At 34.2% G+C, this 16656-nt stretch overlaps 1 protein-coding gene across 5 annotated transcripts in view; it reads left to right on the top strand.

Annotated features, from left to right (window-relative positions):
- The window catches only part of LOC150079885 (liprin-beta-1-like), a 179139-nt gene that overhangs the window by 88967 nt on the left and 73516 nt on the right, over nucleotides 1-16656 (top strand). For all 5 annotated transcript variants that reach the window (XM_090382234.1, XM_090382235.1, XM_090382231.1 and 2 more), the window contains 2 exons: nucleotides 8664-8747; nucleotides 13638-13751. In XM_090382234.1, coding sequence (XP_090238360.1) covers nucleotides 8664-8747; nucleotides 13638-13751 — 198 coding nt within the window. The remainder of the gene's footprint in view (nucleotides 1-8663; nucleotides 8748-13637; nucleotides 13752-16656) is intronic.

The following is a 16656-nucleotide window of genomic DNA, read 5'->3' on the forward strand; positions in this document are numbered from 1 at the left end:
TGCTAATGCTCCTAAATAACAAACAAACAAACTTCTCCCCTCCCATCTCTTTGCTCTGCCGGAAGATGTCTCCTTTCCTCATCCTCCTCTTTTTTCACACTTTGATTCCACTCCTCGTACTATCTTCCCCACTTAACCTCACCATCTCTCTTTTTTTTTTTTTTTTAATTCTCTGTCAGGAAGCTCAGGCTACCCCTGATGGAGAGCAGCCAGAGTACTGTGGGCAGCCTGGCTCACCTCCCAGTGGTGGTGGCGGGGCAACGTGGTTCCACTAGGGCCCTGCGGCCAAGCAGCCAGAACAGAACCCAACACAACACTTTTTCTTGCTTTTACAGAGGTTCTGTATACATCACAAGAGTATTTGTGATGTATACAAGGCGTATAAGGCCTTAAATGGGTTGAGCACGCTGAATTCTGATGGGATCCTTCCACTTGTTCAGATTACGAACCTAAGGGGGCATAAATTTAAATTAAGAAAAGACAGATGTAGAATAGATGTGCGGAAATTTGCCTTTACCCAGCGGGTGGTTAATTGCTGGAACAAACTTCCATCTGTCGTTGTGGAAGTTGATAGGTTAAATAAATTTAAGGAGATACTGGACAGGCATTTGGAGGGAATGGTGTGATTTTTTTTTTTTTTTTGGCTGATGCTGCCTAAGCTTATACACTTGCTTTCTTGCATCACATGCCACTACTACTACTACTGATGGCGCAGATGTGGGAAACCACAGGTGGTGCCTTACCCAAACTATGCCACTATGTATAGTATAGTGTCTATCAATTCATTAAAATAATGTTTGAAGTTTGTTTAGTAAAATATTTCCTGTGATAGGTAGTTTGAAATTTATGGACTTTAACTAAAAGTTAATTACCGTATCTGTTTTCAATTTTTACTTTGGGATCATCTGTACACACCCGAAGGTAAAATGTCATATCTTTTCGCATAGATTATGGTCATGTTCATGATGTTTTGAAACGTATTTTTTGCACTGATGTTTACTTACACGTTATCAAGAAGAAACTAGGACATTTAAACAAATACAAAGTTTATTTCAAAGCATATACTGCAGCTAGAAATTTCTGTAACTACTTGAAGTAGTTATACGTTATTTTATCTTTTTTACGACTAAATACAGTAGATATAATATACATAAAGATAATTGTTCATATTTATTATTATTATGTTAAACTTTATTTATAGAATTGTGGAATATAAGTGATATTAAAATACTATTTTTTACATTCCTTAAATAAAATTTATTTTCTGGGTGTGCTTGTGTTTGTTTTGCTTCATCGCAGCGAACCTAGTTAATCTAAGAATGCGTCTATGCAAAGTATCCTTCTCTCTTCTAAACTGTAAATGATCTTCCTTACTGCCAGTCTTTTTAACTTTTAAATATTCGCTAATCTAAATATATTTAAATGTCAAGGTTCCATTTGTTTTCTCTGTTAAAATTAGTTTTAAAACAATGGGTAAATGGAATTTACTGTTGGAGGATGAAAAGATATCTTGTTGGCACCTCGCTAATTATAAATATTTCTGATATTCTAATATGAATATTTCTTCTTCTTCAGGTTCCGTGTTCAATTTGAACTTTGGAGACCAACATTTTCCAGCAAACTCTGTCTCTTGCTTTGTGAAATTGTTCTTGTGTAGTAAGACCCCCTGTCCATTCTTTGATATTATCAAGCCACTTATTTCTTTGTCTTCCTTTTTCTCTTTTGCTTTTAATCTTTCCTTGCAGGATTAGTCTCTGCATGTCACGTTGTGGATCTCTTATAATATGCCCGAGATAGGCAGTCTTTCTCTTTGCAATTGTAGTTAATAGTGTCCTTGTGGTCCTTGCCCTCTTAAGGACCTGTTCACTGGTGACCTGATCTGTCCACCGAATTTATAGCATTTATGAGCATGAATATTTAAAAATATAAATATTTCTAATAATTCTACTGATTCAATCCACTAGACCCTTCCCCCTCCCAGAACTGTGGGCCCATGAGAACTTCTAATTTTGACACCCCTGGCTTATATATAAGAAGAAAATATAAGAATATATAAAAATTAGAAGTTCTCATGGGCTGGATCAGTAGTTCTAGTGGGCTGAATCAGTAGAATTATTAGAAATATTTATAAATATTCATATTAGAATATATTTATATCAGAAATATTTATAATTAGCGAGTTGCTTACTTGCTGGTTTTGATTTGATTTGATTTGATTTTGGGTTTACTCGCTCAACAGCAACCTAGGCTATAATGCGCCTTACTTGCTGGAATTAAAAGTAGTAGTAGTAGTGGCATGTGATGCAAGAAAGCAAGTGTATGAGCTTATGCAGCATCAGCCAAAAAAAAAAAAAAAAAAAAATTACAAAACAATCCCCTCTAAATATTTGTCCAGTTCCTCCTTAAATTTATTTAACCTATCAACTTCCACAACGACAGATGTATTCTAGAAAAGTTTGATGTATTCTAGTGAAAAAAATGGAATACTCTCACCAATAGATGTATAAAAACTACCACCTCTACATCAGTAGTAAATCAAAACGTTCAAAAGTTCAAAACGTTTACCAATACTGAGCTTTCAGTATTAGAATGTAGAGGTGTATTGCTAAAAAAAATAGTACCGGAACGCTCGTTCTCCAGAAGACTATATGATAACGCCACATCATATAAGGCCTTGAATGGGTTGAGCACGCTGAATTCTGATGGGATCCTTCCACTTGTTCAGATTATGAACCTAAGGGGGCATAAATTCAAATTAAGAAAAGACAGATGTAGAATAGATGTGCGGAAATTTGCCTTTAGCCAGCGGGTGATTAATTGCTGGAACAAACTTCCATCTGTCGTTGTGGAAGTTGATAGACTGAATAAATTTAAGGAGGAACTGGACAGGCATTTGGAGGGAATGGTGTGATTTTTTTTTTTTTTTTTTTTTTTGGCTGATGCTGCATAAGCTCATGCACTTGCTTTCTTGCATCACATGCCACTACTACTACTACTACATCGACTGTACAGTAACTGAATCAGACTTAAGACTCACGGTTCATAGAACAACCAGTTCTAGCGTCAGCTCATGGCGAATCAAAATGCAGCGTTCGCACGCATCACAGTATATCTCATTCGCTGGATCTCTTTATCTAACACATTGTACTTGAGTAAGAAACGTTCAAGTTTCATTGCGAAATTTATATTTTTGTTTTTAAATAAAAATTTAAAGAAATCTATTAATTTTAAAGATTACTATTAATATATATTTTTAGTAGCAATGGGTAAAATTGATATTTCTCCTTCCCCTTTGATTATGCCATTGTTTCATAATATTAGGTGTATAGATTTAATGATTTTCTATTAAGACATTTAGAAAAAAGGACCGGAACATTGTTCCGGCGCGTTCCGGCCCGAATACACCAGTGTTAGAATGAAAGTTCCAGTTAATTTTGCCCTGAGAAACAATATCCGATAGAGGACTGTATAGCCGAACTACAAGTAAAATTAAATAATCATCCTGATAAAATATAAATAATACACGCTATAAATGCAATTATAAATAAAAAGATAATAACACCTCCAACATTCCCTTATAACAACTAAACAACCTAAAAGAACTATAGATAGTTCTTCAAACTAAATCGGAATGTAATAAGAAAATTGAACAAATATTGCAGGACCAAGGCACATTCGTAATGGATAATAATTACACTATTAAATCAAATAAAAAAAGTAGACAAGATCCTTACAAATTTATGTTTCTAAAAAGGAATTGATATACACACCATAGGTATTAGGAATGATACTGTGCCACATATTATGCAATATTTTTATGGAGAAGTTGAAGCATATTGGCTGAAACTTAATTTTGGTATCGAATTATTTGCAGGTTCTCTAAATGCATTAATATTCTTTCAGAATATACAAGATTTGTTCTTTCTTAGGTTATTAATCAAAAATGTGAAATAATTCTAACTCGATTTGGTAATAAATGATTTAACCTGTTCTCTTATGCTGAAATTTTTTGTTTATAACGGAATGTTTAGTCATCCTATATTTCTCGGTTTTTAAGCGTTTATAACTTTTATGAAGCTTTTCTTTTAAGTTAATAACCTTAGTTGAGTATCAGGTGATATAGGAAACTTATTATTAGGTGATGTGGTAACGGTACATGATATTCTATAATTTTTGTAATGTTTTTAAAATATAGGCAACTTTTTTGTTTGGCTGATCGCTTCAACGCCTGTCCAATCAGACTCATTAAAATTAAAAGAGGAATTCCAATTAAAAGTTATAGATAGGTTTGCGTTTGTGAAAGATAAGTTTGTGTTTATAATCAGAAGAAAGAAAACGTGTTATAATTTCAATATTAATACTAGAAAAAAAAATCAAAAGTCGAGAATGTTATCCTTTCCTGTTGGAAAATTAACTTATAGAGAAAGGGATAGAGAAATCATATATTCTGTATTGCTTTATGTAGAGTAGTAGAACTGTAAGTTCCATTTACTCTACACGAATGTATCTTCCACTTGCTTTGTTTTGTGCTACCGGCCTTCTGGTCCTGTTTCTTTAAGTGAATGTACATTAAAAACGTTTCTTGTTGGTCACACTGTTAACCAGGAGGTAGAAAAGCTAATTTTGGCTTACCCATCATCTTGGTGGTGATATCATCCGTGAAGGTTGGAAAATAAACTAACAGAGGGCTCTTCATTCTCAGAATCAGGGCTGCAGTCCTACTTACACGAGTTTCTTTACACAGGCGTATACAGCATCATTGTCATGATTAGATTTTTTGTAGACTTGAATTTTGATTCCTCATTTTCTTTCATGATTGTGAGTATTAAAAAAAAAATTCTATTTCATTATTAATGTATAGGTCAATAGAAACGTATTAAAAGGTTGTTCATTGATAGCGTTTTATAGTACGCTAGCCATCTTTAAATACAATTTCCAGCCTCTTCCAGTTTCTTTCTTATACTTGTACTTTTAATTCTTTCTTTCTTTCTTATACTTGTAGTAAATTTTACATTGGTATACATACTATATCAATTTGAAAAACGAGGAAAATACAGTTATTTATTTTATTTTATTATTATTATTTTTTTTTGTAGTATTATTTACGACTACATTGAACCACCGTTTGCATACTGAAAATTCGGTTTAAAAATATGAAAAGATGTGGACAAAAGTTGATGTTTGGGAGGGGATTGCCCTACTGCCTTAGAATAATAGTACTTTATTCCACTCAGCCGAAGGTTACATTTAGAGCATGCGTGTTGTGCTCTGCTTTTCCATTCGTTTTTTTTTTTTTTCTGTGAAAAAAACAAAACAAAAACAAAACAGGATGGAAAAGTATAGGATGAAACAAGTATTTTTTGCTTATTTATTAATAGAATTCTCACTAGTTGTCTACTCTGCTTAACCGGAATGGTTTTTTTTTTCTTTTCTCGCTAATGATGACATAGTTTAGATTTTTAATAAGAATATGCTGTTTTACTAGAAAGTAAAAAATTATCGAGTACTCCGCATTTAATAAGGGAAAATGTGCCTAAGTTAGCTTTGAGACAAATTTTTGCTAATAACGCGCTACTCCTCGTACTATCTTCCCCACTTAACCTCACCATCTCTTTTTTTTTTTTTTTTTAATTCTCTGTCAGGAAGCTCAGGCTATCCCTGCTGTTCTAAAGAGGAGTGAAACCCCACAGTTTTAGCTGTTGAACACAACCCCCGGTAATGAGTGCTACACAGTGGCGTAGCTACCATGTTAACCCCAGGGGGCTCACATTTGGTGAGTTATGGGCTTGGCGCACACAGGGTCCTGAGCTGGATATCATCATTCTTCTCTTTCTTGGTGATTCCCTTCTACTTTCCTTTGTACTCTCTCTCTCTCTCTCTCTTTTCAGGGTAACTCGGAATTTTTGTTTTGGCTGGTGCAGCATAAGCCTCAGGCTTCCTTGCACTATGTAGCTAATAATAATAATAATAATATAGGCAGGCAAGGCAATTTCCTCCGGGCCCGAGCCCTTTAGGGGCCCGGCGTCTTTGGCTGTCTCCTGTTTTTGCAATTTTCATTAAGTAGGGGGCCCCTAACATGTACTTTGCCTCCAGGCCCGAAAAAGGATAGCTACGCTAGTGGTGCTACAGAATCAGAAATCGTGCATTCTCGCCACTTCCGGTTGTTGGGGAGGGCGGGTCTCCGTTACCTATTTTTAAATTACAGTAGAGTGTCGAAAATCCGAACGTCAGTAATCCGAACGAGTCAGCATTTATTTTTTTTTTCTGCTAGTGCCATAAAATAATTACAGAAAGCACCTCTTATTGTGATGACGTTTGCGAATTGAATTTTAATTCTAACATCAATTATAATAAGCGAAAATCGGAGGAATTTTAGGAGGAATCCACAGGCTATAAAAATGAAGATATAAAGCACACATTTATACTTTTATTCTACCTTATCAATTAATAAAATTAAATAATATACTTGATTAATTAATATACATACAGTACTTAGCTCACATTTGGTGAGTATGGGCTTGGCACACCCAGGGTCCTGAGCTGGATGTCATCATTCTTCTCTTTCTTGATGATTCCTTTCTACTTCTCTCTCTCATTTTTTTTTTTTTTTTTTTTTTTTTGGTCAGTGCAGCATAAGCGTCAGGCTTCCTTGCACCAAATGGATAATAATAATAATAATAATAATAATAATAATAATAATACACACAGTACTAACTAAACACAACACTTTATAATCTGATATTTCTGTTGACCAACTTTTTTTTTTTTTGGGAAGGGGGTTGTAAAATCTAAAACAGTAAGAAAAGATATGCGTCAATCGATAACAAAGAACAGGTCACACAGATTTTTTTGCAACACGATATGTACAAGTGAGATACGGAGCAAAAAGTTTACGAAGATTAGATATAGGAATGAAGAAATTCTGAACATTTACAATTTTATTTTACCGTACTATAGTTATGGTGGTCTTCTTTGTCTTTTAAAGAGAAGCAAAAATTTTTAACAATTAAATCAAAGATTGGGATTTTAAATATACTTTCAAAGGACGAAAGCAGGTCTTTGTTAGCAAAATTTTACAATGTTGGCAAGTCAACCATAACAGAAATTATAAACAACAACAAAGAAATTTTAGTTCACATCAGAATTCAATTCAGATGATGGTGCAAAAAAAACAAAAAAAAAAAAAAAAAAAAAACTATGAGAACAGTTAGTGACCCATCCCTTGAAGATGCTGTTTGTTGGGTTTTGGGAGCATCAGCAATTAAGATCATATTGCTCTGTGTATACTGTCTATAAATTTCATGTTCTCTGGTCAATTTTCTGCTTTGCTGGACGAAAAACCTGAGTTTCCAGGAGAAAAAACTATGCTGCCTTTGCCTGAGACCAACCAACTCAGCTACATTGTGAAAAATGTCCATAAAAATTCCTCACGTCATCGACAGGACTCGAACTCAGGTCTTTTCCACCCGGGGTGTAGAGGACAGTGATTCTACCAACTGTGCTACCCATGACAGCTAGGTACAAGCAACAAACTGAATCCTGTCCAACTCAACTACTCTTGCTGAAAAGAGTGAGAGATAATATGGCAGCAAAGAAACAAAGTTAGAAAATGGTGCAGCAAAAAATAAGTAATTATTTTCGTTAATGGCCTATACATGTGTGTTAGTGTGGCTAAAAGTTCCATTTGTTTTGTTACTTATGAATAAAAAATGCAAGTACAACTTTGTTTTTATTTCTAAAACCTTTTTTTTTAGTCTCCAGAACAGTATTTTTGATAAGTTTGAAAATCCAAACAAATCACAAGTCCGGACTACCCGGTCCCATTTAGTTTGGGTTATTGACACTGTACTGTATTTTCAAAGGCAGTTTTAAAGCATCAAATGTGTGTAAATCCCTAATATATATACAAGTAAATAAGCGGCTGACAACCGTTTTTGATTGTGGGTTAATATATAGTTTTTCAATCCCAGTGGATCAGTTCAGTGCTCGAATGGAAAATATTAACAAAAGGAACATTAATATTTGTCATCAAAAATACGATTATGTATATTTTTCTCAAAAGTTTTTCCAGCACGTGTAAATGTTATTGTGTAAACAAACTACCTACTCACATACGAGAAGCCAAATAGCTTTGAAACGTTCTGTCTGAGTAGTGGTACTGAACTGAAAATAAGTAACAGTAGTCTTCTCTAATGGGAGAGCATTGTTATTTGAAGTATAAGGAGGGCAACTTGTGAAGGATTTCACGATGAGATGTTACAATAATGATGCCGGTGTACAAACTTCAGTTTGTCTAAAAAATTCAGCAATGTACTAATTATGCAAACGTACTAACTAATGTCATAGTTTGAATTTTATATAATTTGAGGCTTTCTGTCTTAAAATATTATTAGCCTCAAATTTATGAAATATTCTTTTAATTTAATATAACATGCAGTGCTTAGTTGGTGTCAGCTAAAAGTTGCATTAGATCCAGATTTTTTCCAATAATAATAATAATGGGGGGGGTTAATAATGGTGGGTACTGGTACCAAGTGTACAGGGTGGTTGTTATATCCAACTATTATAATAATAATGATAATAACATCTGAATGCTTTACTTTTAATTCTTTACAATAATTGTACATTGTAATCAACACTGTTTTGCCTTTTTTTTTATATAGCCATCAGGACAAGAAGTAGATTATGAAGAGCTTCAAGAAAAAATATGTCAACTTGAATCTGATAAGGAGAATCTTGCATTACAGGTAATAAGGTGTATGTGCCATCAAATTAATTTGACATCTTGTATTTTCTTTTTGTGAGTAGCTGTTACCAGTGGTGTATCCAGGTAATATCGTAAGAGAGACATGGTGACTAGTTTTTGAGGTTTTTTTTTTAGAACACCCATGTTCTTTTTCTTTAATTTCAAATTTTTGGTTAAGGGGGGGCATATTCCCTCTTTGCCCACATCTGAATACACCCTTGGCTGTTACAATTCACATTTAAAAACTAACTTTACACCCTTGGCTGTTACAGTTCACATTTAAAAACTAACTTTACGCCCTTCATCATCATCATCATCATCAGCCATTTTCAATCCACTGCAGGATGAAGGCCTCTCCAGCAACTTTCCAGTTCCTTCTGTTTTGAGCACTGGCCATCCATTTACTACTCAAAAACTCATGAATTTCATCTATCCATCTCCGCCTTTGTCTTCCAGGTTTTCTTCTAGCTCCTCTTGGGTACCATTCTGTTATTTTCTTAGTCCATCTGTCATCATGTCTTCGAGCTATGTGTCCTGCCCAAGACCATTTTAGTTCTTTAGTTTTGATAAGAATGTCCTTTACTTGAGTTTGCTGCCTAATCCATGTGTTTCTCTTCTTATCTAACAGTCTGATTCCCAATATAATTCGTTCCATTCTTCGCTGTGTAGTTCTTAGCTTCTCTTCCATTCTTTTGGTGAGTGCCCAAGTTTCACTTCCATAAGTCATGGTGGGGAGTATACATTGATTCATTATTTTACGTTTCAGACAAACTGGGATATTGCTCTTCAGTATGTGACTATATTTCCTGAATGCTATCCATCCAAAATTTATTCTTCTCTTGACTTCCAGCCATTTATCATTATTACAGCTAATAACTTGTCCCAGATAAGTATATGACTCCACCTTTTCAATTACTGCTCCTTCAATCATTATTTCCCTTTCCGTGGCATACTTGTTCATCATTACTTTTGTTTTAGCCATATTCATCTTTAGTCCAAAATCCTTACTAACTGTGCATAACTGATTAAGATTTTCCTCTAATTCTTTGGGATCGTGGCTTATGACCACAATGTCATCTGCAAATCGTAAATGGTTTAGGTACTCTCCGTTCACATTGACTCCTTTCTGCGACCAGTCTAATCTTCTGAAAGCTTCCTCAAGAGCAGCAGTAAACAGCTTCGGAGATATTGTGTCTCCTTGTCGAACTCCTTTCTCGATTTTAAATTTGCTACTGTCTTTGTCTAGTCTAATAAAGGATGTAGCACTCTCATATATTTTCTTCAAAATCATAATATATGGAGTATCTATGCCTTGTCTTTCCAGTGCCTGAAACATTGCCTTATGCTGTATGGAGTCAAATGCCTTTTCATAATCCACAAATGCCAGGCATAATGGTGTTTTATATTCATTTGCTTTCTCCATTAGCTGTGATATTACGTGAAGGTGATCCATAGTTGAGAATCCTGTCCTAAAGCCAGCTTGCTCTTTCGGTTGATTCTCATCAAGTATTCTTTCTAATCTGTTAGTAATGACCCTTGTGAACAACTTGTAGATATGGGATAACAAGCTAATTGGTCTATAATTTCCAATTTCTGATTTATCTCCTTTCTTATGCAGCAAAACTATGACTGCATTATTCCACTGCTTAGGCATCACACCTTTTCTAATGCACTTTGTGAAGAGCCTTGCCAGTTTTTGTGTTATGTCTCTTCCTCCCAATTTTAACAACTCTACAGTAACTTCATCTTCCCCGGGGGCTTTCCGATTCTTCATTTTCTTCAATGCATGTTCTACCTCATCAGGAAGAATATCGGGTATGTCGTATGTGTTGCTACTTTGCAATCCATCTTCCCCACTGCTGGTATCATTCCCTCGCTCCTTGTATAATTCTCTATAGTAGTCTTCTGCTATTTGAATTATGCCTTCTCTGCTGTTTATAAGTACACCATCGCTATTCTTCAGTTTCAGTATCATTTGTCTTTCTGTATTACTGCTCATGGCTGCTGATTTAAATCCTTTGTTTTCCCTTAATGCTTGTTCTACTTTTCTTGTGTTAAATCTTCTTATGTCCTCTCTGAGTCTCTTTCTAATGGCTTTGCATAACTCAGTATACTCAATTTTCTCCCTGTCAGTGTTTTTCTTGCTCTTCATTTGTCGTCTTTGGTTCATCATGACAAGTGTTTCTTGACTAATTTTTTCTTCTTTGGATTTCTGTTTCCCTATAGGTTTCTTGGGCTTTATCACTTTCAGAAAGTTGTAATATTCCTCGTCGATATCTTGGTCCTCAGCAGTCTGCAGAAGGTCAAACTTGTTCTTAAGTTCCAGTACATACTGCTTTTTCTCCTCCTCTGTTATTTCAAAGACCTTTGTATTATTTACTCGAGTCAGTTTTTTCCTTTCCTTTCCTACATCTATATCAAGTGTACATCTTACCATTCTGTGATCACTTCCAACATTTACCTTATTCAGGACGGTAACATCATTCACAATATATCTTCTGTTAGTGAGGATGAAGTCGATTTCATTAGTTGTTAATCCATTTGGACTCTTCCATGTCCACTTTCTGTTCACCCTTTTCTTGAAAAAAGTGTTCATTACTGACATTCCATGAGATTCTGCAAATTCCACAAGTCTTTCACCTCTTTTATTTCTTTCACCAATTCCAAAATTTCCTATAGTTCCTCTTTCTGCGCTGTTTTGCCTTTTTCCAACCTTAGCATTGAAGTCCCCCATAATAATAGTGTAGTGGGTTTTCTGCTCATCTAGAAGACTCTCAATTTCAGTGTACATTTCTTCAACCTCTTCATCATCATGGCTCGATGTTGGTGCATAAATCATTATAATCTTTAGCTTGTACCTCTTAGAAATCTTGAGTATTAGTCTTGACACCCTTGGTGATGTACTTTTGAATTCCAAAATGTTGTTTTTAAAATCTTTATGGACCAGAAACCCAACTCCACCTTCACTCCTTTCACTGTTTCCATTGGTGTACAGCAGATTTCCACTTGATAAACTTTACGCCCTTGGCTGTAAACCCTTTACGCTTTACGCTTGGCTTTACGCCCTTGGCTGAAAAATTTACGCCCTTGGCTGTTACAATTCACATTTAAAAATTAACTTAATTAACGATGTAACAAAATTAAACATTATCATACCATATATAAGAATTCCTGCAAACTGCAAGAAATAATGCTAAACAGATGTTAACTGCTTAATGAAAAATAAAATAAAAATGCGAAAGTTGACATCAATAGGGGGAACTACAGTGATCACTTCATAAGCAGGTACCACTGCTGTGAATATTCCCAAACATTTGCATTTCTGTCATGGCCTGCTAAATTGGCAAAGTGATCGAGGTATCTGTATAATATTAGGATTTCGCCTGGAAATACTGGATCTTATTATGGTGCTCATCATAACCTCAAAAGACATTACTTGTACTGCATGACAGAGGAGATCAGGAGATACTGAAGCTTTGCTCTGGAGATCAAGCATAGTTTTCCACAACTTCAAGCATCCATTACCCAGAGTGGTGGTGGCATTGCTCTGACTGATGAGAGTCATCTACCACATAGTATTGTTTTCCGCAGGGGGCTATCCATCCTTCTATTTGGCATCAGTGCTATCCCCTTGATCCCTGCTTACATTGGGTTACACCTGGGTGGCTCCTCAAACATATAGTACCTTGCTAATGGTGATACAGTATTAGTAATAGTAAATAATGCAGGGAAGCAAGTGTATATAGCATCAGCTAAAAAAAAAAAAAAAACTTCATCACTTGTTCATCCCCTTTAATATATTTTTTACCAAATTAGAGATATAAGTAATATAAAGGTCAAATAGTATTCCATTTTAATGTTCAGTGATTAGTTTATTTAATCAGTAAAATTTCTTCCTGGTGACATGCATTTTTATATATGTTTCTTATTTATTCATTCAATTGGTCTGTCAAAAGAATCAGAATAGTTAGGGAAAAAAATGCACACCATTTTGACTTATTATTGTCCTTATAATATCCTGATTTGAAATGCCAGTTAGTAATTTACATAAACATTATGCAAATAATTTTTAAAATAATAATTTTTAAATAAAAAATTAATTAATTTTTTATTTAAAAACTAACTTATTAAATTCCAATTAATATCATATATTCGACTTAGTAATATGCTCATTTTCTGTCTAATATACATATTTGTATAGTGAATTATCCTTAGCTTTTGGATCATCTGATCATAGTGAGAATTGTAACAAGCATTTAGATTTAATTGTGGATTGGTGCCTTCGGGGAGTTGGTGTTATAAAAGTATGGCAATAATTGTTAAGAGAACAATACTAAGGTAAAGGATGACAGAATAAACTAAGGAAAGGAAAAAGGAAATAATAAAAATAATAGCAAATGAAACATCTCTTTCACAGTCTCACTATTATGACAATAAAATTTTGCAAATGTTCTTCCTGATTTCAATCCCATGTAGTGTAAATATATCTATTAGTATTAAATAAGGTAAGGAAAATGTAGGATTAGATTGTTTTACATAATTTAATGCAGTGTGGTTTTATTATTATTGTATCAGTGTTAGTTTCTTGACCTTGATTTTTGTTTTGCAAATTAAAATATTTTACTATGTTAGGTGGCAATTGTTTGCTACCAAGCTTATGAATAAATTGAATAAATATTAACCTGATTCAAAATAATTTAATGTGGATCTCTCTCTCTCTCTCTCTCTCTCTCTCTCTCTCTCTCTCTCTCTCTCTCTCTCTCTCTCTCTCTCACATCTATTTTTTTTTTTTTTTTTTTATCTAAAGTTACTTTACCCCACCAATAAGTACTTAATTTTTGTTGGTTTTTAATACTATGTACAGTTTTTATAATTGTAGTTTTTATAATAGGTAAATGTACTGACCGAGCAGATAGATGTACAGAGTGAGAAAATTCATGAAATGGAAGCAGAATTGGAAGAAAAGAAAGTTGAAATAGATCATACAAAGGAATTATTACAACAGGTAAATATTTATAGCAGGACAGCTAGTGAATTCATTATTAATGAATTCAATAGAAATAAGCATTGAGCATCTAGTAATATGATAATTAGTTGATTCTATAAATGACATTCATGAGTATGATTATGAAATCAGATCTCCATAAATGCCATGGTTGAAATTAAAATCAGTGAGATGGAAAAGCTATATATTTCAATTTATCTTATACCTCAGGTCAGTTTCCCTTCCTTCCCCAAGGTTCCTAGTTTCGAAGCTCTGTGTCCTCACATCTTTGTAGTCTCCTTTATATGAATACTGTATACCATCCTGGCTACTTACTTAACTGCATGATTGTATGATTACCATAACACCTAAGTCTCTCATTTATGCTCTTTGAATCTGCCAAACCTAGTTTATATGTTATTGACCGGTTATTGTTTTCTAAATGTAAACATTAAATTTTGCAGCATTAAAATGCAAGTGCCTTCCTCCAACCACCCAAGAAGCCTGCCAAAATCACTCTGAAGTGACTCATTCTGACTTGCATCATTAACCATCCTTCTGACCTTCATATTTGTTTGCAAATTTAAACATCATACCCTTTATATTTTCATCAATATCATTTAAGAAAATCAGAAATGAGAGTGGCCCAAGCACCAAACCTTGAAGAATGCACTAAATAACCTTGATTCACCCTGAAGAGTGACCATTTACAAAAACAGTTTTTATACAAGTACCTCATATAACAATTGTTCCTGTCTTTCCACGATCCCTTGTTCCACCTCAGGATCTTGTTCATAATCCCAGTACATTTCAGTTTGTACAGTAACTTCTCATGTAAGACTGTGGCAAATACTTTTCCAGAAGTCTAAATTTGTAATCAGAATTGTTTCTTACATCTAATTCCTGTGTGTAGCTAAACTGTGAAACTGATTCATAGTTTTATTAAATTGGCCAAGCACAACAATTTTTCCCTTTGAAACGCTGTGGCTGTGATTCATTTAGGATTAGTATACCTTTCGAAATGATTCTGGAATGCATACTTGACCATAGACTTCATGACTTTGCCCACCACTGAGGTCAAACAGACCAGTATATTGTTACCAGTCTTGTATTTAGTCCCCATTTTGTAGATTGGCATGTCTCCAATCCAAGGGAATTATCCCCATAATTAATCCAATGATTTATTGCACTTCTTTATAGCATCTTTTAATATGACTGCATAAATAGAATACCATTGTTTACTGAGGCCGTACCCACTTTCAAACTCAGTAGTTTTTCTGTATGACTGTTCTCTGTAATATTGATATAACTTATTCTGCAGTGGTTATGCACATTAGCACAATATCACAACCCAAAAAGTGACTTTCTACTCTGAGGATTGATACAAAATATTGATTCACTTCACCAGTGACATCTGCTGGATTGTGTATGATTTTACCATTTCTGTTTACTTTTTTTCTCTCTGTATTTATGTAAAAATAAAGCTCCTTGTCCCCATACTTCTTTCTCTCTTGGCTAGTGGTTTCTAATACTCAGATTTTGACCTGTCTAACCCCACAAATGGAGTTAGACAGACAAAAATTAGCTTATATAGTAAACCTTCAGATTTTGCAAGCTAATGGGGGGGGGGGGATGTCTGTTATTGCTAAATGTCAGTAAAATTGAAACTTTTTTCCCTGAGGCTATTTTCACATCACAATTGAAAGTTTAAACTGTTACTCTGTATATGCATATATTAAAATACTGAAATAAAGTTAAACATAAAAAACAAGCTTGACTTTATTAGTTGATATGTAGTTAGTAGAAGATAATTTACCATGACCATGCTTGGAAAACTTTATTCAAAGTCAAAGTCACAGCTAAGATGCTGAAATTGAGATACTAGTAAATCTTCTGTCAGAATCTTTAAGTTTACCTTAGTTTCTTAGCTTTTTACAGTATCTGGTATTTTTTTTTTCCACACCATATTCCTCACAGACTTACCAGAGTATAACTACTCTGACAGCTTTAATTTTTGCACAGCATTCAGATGCACATGCTTTCTCCTTTCACCAGTTAGGGCATGATGATACAACTATAAATAAGGATTATAATAATGAAACGGCACAGATGAAGACTTAATGGTATGATACAAAGAATATTCATAAATTTACTGGGATGCTTGCTGCCAGTTGCCGTGACTCATGAGTTTCCTGTTTCCCTATCACATGCATACACTCAAAATACACTGTTGTGACAGTCAGATATTTTTTAATCCGTTAAATCAAGGTCTGTAAAGTCATGGGTTTATTGCATTTATATGAATCCAAGTCTCCTGTTACTGTGTAACTCTGCTATACTGCTTTCTTCTGTTTGATCAAACTTGTTAAATCCTTTCTTATTCATCTTGGCACCTTCCTTGTGCAGTACAAACAAACGTGAGTGTAAAAACAAATGCACTCGGTGGTATAACTAGGTGGATTAAGCTGCTTGTGCCATCACTTTGAAGCTGAAGCAGGTTTTTGTTTTAAAGATAGTTTAGAAAATGTGAGAAACCAATTTTATAAAAAATAAAAACATACTTAATGTTCGTTGTAAAAAGTGCCAATATTTGAGAGGGCAAAATTTCAAACCCCTTCTTCCTCATTCTGAGATTTTAGTTACACCTATGAATTTACTTATGGCTTTGATGATAAATTCCTTGAAAATTCCCTATAATTCAATTGTACTTTCCTGCTTTTATATTTTGTTACAAATTGTTAAGAATACCAAGAAGTTAGTCCACAATAATCCCATTCTCCTTCATCATCATTATTTTTGTGATATCCTTTAAAATATTTGTTTGATAAATTTCTAGCCCAGAGTTGCCACATTTTGAAATCCAAAAAGCAGGACACCAACTTTCTTAAAAATATATTTTGTAAATATATATTTAGAAAACAGGTTT

The sequence above is a fragment of the Mastigoproctus giganteus genome, chromosome 10 (genome assembly GCF_048544385.1).
Source record: "Mastigoproctus giganteus isolate SK-2022 chromosome 10, ASM4854438v1, whole genome shotgun sequence".
Taxonomy (NCBI): domain Eukaryota; kingdom Metazoa; phylum Arthropoda; class Arachnida; order Uropygi; family Thelyphonidae; genus Mastigoproctus; species Mastigoproctus giganteus.